General features: G+C 36.4%; 1 protein-coding gene across 1 annotated transcript; it reads right to left on the bottom strand.

Annotated features, from left to right (window-relative positions):
* Positions 1–1,310: 1,310 nt before the first annotated feature.
* On the bottom strand, positions 1,311–2,987 carry LOC113352644. Its single transcript, XM_026596443.1, has 3 exons — positions 2,566–2,987; positions 2,049–2,454; positions 1,311–1,835 (listed from the first exon to the last, which is right to left on the bottom strand). The coding sequence occupies exons 1-3, from the start codon at positions 2,985–2,987 to the stop codon at positions 1,311–1,313; spliced, it is 1,353 nt and encodes a 450-aa protein (XP_026452228.1).
* Between the last annotated feature and the right edge of the window lie 2,478 nt (positions 2,988–5,465).

The following is a 5,465-nucleotide window of genomic DNA, read 5'->3' as shown; positions in this document are numbered from 1 at the left end:
GTGGTCGACAAGTTTGTGACCAATATAAATTGGTTGTTAAGCCATGAGAATTAATACACCAAGATTATTATCAATGTAGATGTTTAATGCTTCCGCGTTTATACTCTCCTCTCTCTTGCTCGATCTTTAACAGTTTTAAATTCAATTTCTTTAATTACTGAAAATTATCATGATTTGTGGATCTGCAGAGACATGGTAGAACTGAAGGAAGGTACAACTGCGGAGCAAATAGGGAAATTGGATAGTCTACATGAAAAACATTCGATATTTTCGGATATTTTACTTATCAGCATTCGACCCCTCTTCTTTTATTATACAAGTAACCTCATCCGAGAAAACATAAGAGTAAGATCCTTATAACCTCGTACAAATATGTGCTGATATTCAAGTGTCAGCGAGTTCGATAAATCCCACCAAGATAAAGAAACTAGACACTACAACAAGAGAAAAGCACATATTCCTACCTGAATCTTAGAATCATCATTCTCTTTACTACAACAAGAAACTTCTATGTTTGAGGAGGAGCTTTTCACCATCACCACAGCCTTCTTTATTCTGATTTCAAGACAAAGGAATTCAATTGCACTAAATGCAGTATCCATAACAATCTGATTGCGGGTAGCTGCCTGGAGATCTCCTGTTGTCTATGATTCGTCAGATTGAAAGTGATTGCCGGAGGAAAGGCGCGTGGTTGCCGCTAGTGGTGATCCCCTGTTGTCATCTGCTACTGGAATTGCTGGCCGTGCAGCATTGGGTGGTGGAACAATAGTACGCTACGCCATTCCCGCTCTGGATGAGAATTCCTTATTATATTCACAACAAGACGGGAGGCGATTAAGATCTGGTAATGGTTTAGAACCTCCTTATTACCAATTCTGATGCCTTTCTTATTCTTTGTGGTCTTTTTACCAGATGTTCTAGCAAGACCAGGGTGAAAAACCAAACTCCATGGATCAATCTCGACGACATTTCTTGGTGTAGGTGCTCTAACGAGAAATTTTTTGATGGGGGCGTTTTTGGAGTGCGAATTCGTGCACACTCGTTAACGAGTGTATATTTCACATTTTAATCTCTACCCTTGATTTAATTTAGGGAGTTATGTAACGAGGGTTATGATTCTAAACATGAAGAGTAATGGGGCCATCAGTTAAATAATCAACCAATCAGAAGAATATGTCAAATATACACTCATCAGAGGAGTGTGAACAGATTTGGACTCGAAATTTTTTCTCAATCGTGCACTAACAATCTCGACGATATTTTTTTTTTCTTTTTTTTGCAAAGCTCAAATAATTTAAGAGTGCTGATTACTACTGCTGACCACCAGTACATCGCCCACTACATGTGCTGCTAGTGTTAGTAGTAGAGAACCACGAACCAGATGCTTCATCTCCAGATGGGTTACCATCCATAACCTTGAATTCTGGCTCCCCGGATGAGTCTGAACGCTTTTGATGATCAGATTCATCCGCTTGATGACGAGCCCCTTCTACCAACACATCAAGTTCACTTCCTTTCCATGGCCATCCAGTCCTCTTCTTGTTATTAATCCAAGACTTTGCTCTAGAAGCTATTTTGTGAATTTCAATCTTGCCTACATCCTCAGTACTATGAGACTCCATTGAAAGTTCTCTTGAAACTTTCTCCAGCAAGGGTATGTGGCCTCCAGGCGAGCTAGCTTCAGTTGATGGTGGTGCTAAATCCGTATGATTAGAAAGTACATTTTCTGAGGAACCATGATCAAAATAACGGCCATCTCCGACAGGTACTTCATGTTCCACGGTATTTCCATCAGTCTTTAGTTTCGACTTGATTTTGTCGGTAATTTTAGATGCCTGTCCATGGTTCAATTTATCACGACAAGCTGAAGCAAAAGTGATTATAAAGACAATAAATTTCTCATATTTAGTATATACAATACTCCACCATTTTTAAAATCGAAATACTCACTTTTTCATTTTTATCTGAAAATAAGCCAAACTGTGTAGAAAGTGATAGTATATATTATTTTTTTCAAAAACGAGGTAGTATATAGACCTAAAACGTACCATAAGCTGCATCTTCGAAGGAACTACAACTTGCGGACTTTTCTGTGTCTCCGTGCGACTTTCAGTGGAAGTGACATTTGGCTGCTGACGAGAGCTTGGATAGGTTTTCATCTTTGGAAATGGCATTGCTTTTCGAAGAAATATCTGTTGATCAAAAGCTACGGAAACGATGCCTAGAAAATTACCTTTAACATCATAAAATGGGCTGTCAGTTAAAAATACTGCAAATTGTTTCCCTTGCTTATTCTTGACAGGGATTGTCCCAGACCAAGTCTCCCCCAGGGTAATCCTGTATATTATATGACGAGCTTCATCTTTGTCACGGTCACAAGTAAGGAGTTCAAAGATATTCATACCAAGCGCTTCCGACGTACAATAGCCATACAAGATCTCTGCCGATGAATTCCTGCACAGTTGAACATCATCCACAGATGAGTTACCGAATCACGCGTCACAAGTAAGAAAAATCAAAAGCCTAAGAATTCCGAAAAAAACACTTTTTTTTTCTTCTACTTACCAGTAAATAATCCGACCAACAGAATCGAACACGTAGACTGCTTGACCAACTGATTGCAGTATATTCAAATACTGCCGTTCAGTAAAATCCATAGCCATTTTTCGGTAATTTCCACTTTTAGGAATTGAAGTATCACCGTATGTTCTACTTTCTCTCGGTAACAACGATGGATGCCTGCATGAAACCGAGTCCTTTCTCCGCGAGGTTCCTCCTTGAACTCCACTGCCACCTCCTTTTGCTCTCGAATCAGCCAATCTGGACCACTGGGCGACTGATATTGGCTGAGGTTCCTGGTTAATGTTACCTAAATAAGGCCTAGTATCGTCCAGGATTAATTTACACAGTTCTTGCTTAAGGCTGGCTTGTCCAGCTTCAAGTTCTTGAATCCTCTTTAGTAGCTGCTCTTTTAGTAAGGTTTCCATCAGATGTTCGCGAGATAGTGTTCAAATAATAGATGTTTCTTAATTCTTTGTAAACATCTACAAACATATAATGAACAAAGAATTAGAAATTTACAGAAATTCATTAATTAGATGGACTCTGGATTTTGTCCTCTTCTTCAGATTAATTTCTCCTGCCAGATTTATTTCTTCTTCTATCTCTTAAACTCAAGTCTTATTTAACTGCTCTTGTCCGGATTCATTAATGTTATTGTTCAGATTTCAAAGAGCTTCACATGAAAAGTCTTTCCAGATTCAAGTTCCTAAGTCCAAATTTATTTAACACAAATGAATAAGAACAAATATGTTACAACTTACAGGAACAAAAAAGAAAAAAAAAGAGACAAGACACCATATCAACCACACAAACAGCCTGTATACGGTACACCTCCATTTAGAGGAAAAAGGAGCAGAAGCTGCTTTTTTCATTGGGAAACTAGATGGAGCGGTCACAATGTATATTTCAAAGTGACTCTGAACCTACATTGAGGTTGCTGATAGAGGGATCGATAAAGAAATGAAAAGAGCCTTATTAACAGACAAAGAAAGGAGATGAATGTCTTACATAGATGACATTCATCAGGATGGAGTAGTCACCACGTTATATTTAACTGTTATATACTCCCTCCGTCCTAATTATATAGGCGGAGTATAAAAATATTGTAGTCCCTTCAGATAGGCGGAGTTCCAGTTCCAAAGTTATTTTTTCCACATACACACCAATTAATGATACATGAGTATCACACTATTTAGTTTTACATATGGGATAGAGATATATAAATAATATTTGTATTGGAACTAGATAAGGATAAATTAGGAAAGTAAGGGGAAATTTATGAAAATTAACAGGGGGTTAGTCAAATAAGATTTTGAATGACTTCTGGGGAGTTTGCAAATCTACTATTAGTCCATATAGACTTTTGGAGAGTCTCTTAGTATCTCTTGTTATTGGTCAGAGACTTTTTTCAAGTCATTTAAATTCTCTGAAACTCCATGTTATTGGATTAGGATTTCATAAGAGTTATTCCAACGCTCCTGTTGTTCGAAGGAGAATTGAAAGTCATTGATTAGTTGTTTTCAGAGATTTAGAGAGACTTTTTCTTAAAAAAAAAGGCATGGTAGAAATCTCTCCTCAAGACGTGATATTTCTGGAGACTTGGAAATTTGGAGATTCTTTGGTTTGGGGAGTGAACCGTTTTTTTTCTCTCCTTGTGCCTTAATACACTTAAGGGCCACTTGGAAAGAGGTAATCAAGACAAAATGTGGAATAATGTGATTTTTTAAATTGGAGAATATATATTTTAAAATCGGCTATGTGAGTCTTTGTGATATATATCGATTTTAAAATATATATTTAGAAGTTATGATTTTTTTTCTCCGTACAGAAAATAAATGTGGGACGACCGGAATAAAGTGAATGAAAATTTAAGCATATGACACCAGTGAGATTTATTTTGACAATGGAAACATATTTCATTAGGTGGTCATGGTACTTTTATTATTACTGTAACGTGAATAATAAAAAAATCGGTAATGTAGGGAATTAATCAGGGGATATTATACAATTTTGTCTCTACAAATCACATAAACTTTCTACAAGTCTCATTTTTTTGTCCCTACAAATCTCATTTTTTGTCTCTACAAGTCACAAAGACTCTCTAAAGTTCTCTCAGAGAATCACTAGAAATCTCTAGGTTTTCAGAGAATCTCTAGAAGTCACTCAAATTAAATATCTATGAAAGTTCATGAAAATCTTGTTTGACTACCCCCATATAAGAATTTTCTTATTCTAAGAGAACACTACTTCTCACTGCCTCTCCACCTATATAATAGGGACGGAGGGAGTAGATGACATTCATTTCTTTGAAAAAAATAAGATAACATTCATAATATTATTTTTAATTTATCATTTAACTAAATAATATTTTATAATTATACTTAACTTAACTAAATGCATCCAATTCACTTAACTTAATTAAAGGCATTATACCTGGACAACATTTTCAAGACTTGATAACAATTGAAAATATTTTTCGTTTCAGTTGCGCCATTCCGCTCGACTCCTTTGTTCCACATCAATTTCCTTTTTACCATTTTTTCGGTTTCGATTGACTAGCATAAGCAAGGCAATAAACAAGTTCACATCCTTATTGATTAGTCGGAAGTGACCACACAACTGATTTGCATATCGATTATTGAGGTTCAATGTTTATGCCACTACACGAAATCAAGGAATTTGTAACGCCCGATTTTGTAACGGATTTTTTTTAAGTAACGTCGTATCGACGTTGGTAACTTTATAACGTTGAATAATCATTGCAGTAATTGGTATTTGTTACAGAGTTTCAGGAGGGTTGTGGGTAATTACCTTCCTATCCTCAACTTAAATTTCCAAGTTACATTGTTACCCTCCGTTACTACTATTAACGCCCTATTACTACTATCATCTCCCAATTTCAT

The sequence above is a fragment of the Papaver somniferum genome, chromosome 2, assembly GCF_003573695.1.
Source record: "Papaver somniferum cultivar HN1 chromosome 2, ASM357369v1, whole genome shotgun sequence".
NCBI classification, from domain to species: Eukaryota; Viridiplantae; Streptophyta; class Magnoliopsida; order Ranunculales; family Papaveraceae; genus Papaver; species Papaver somniferum.
This window is presented reverse-complemented; position numbering and strand designations above follow the sequence as displayed.

Coding starts and splice junctions, on each gene's coding strand:
- LOC113352644 (XM_026596443.1), bottom strand. CDS start 2,987: ATGGAAACCTTACTAAAAGAGCAGCTACTAAAGAGGATTCAAGAACTT. Junction 2,455..2,565: donor GTTGGTCGGATTATTTACTG/GTAAGTAGAAGA, acceptor TCAACTGTGCAG/GAATTCATCGGCAGAGATCT. Junction 1,836..2,048: donor CTTCGAAGATGCAGCTTATG/GTACGTTTTAGG, acceptor AACCATGGACAG/GCATCTAAAATTACCGACAA.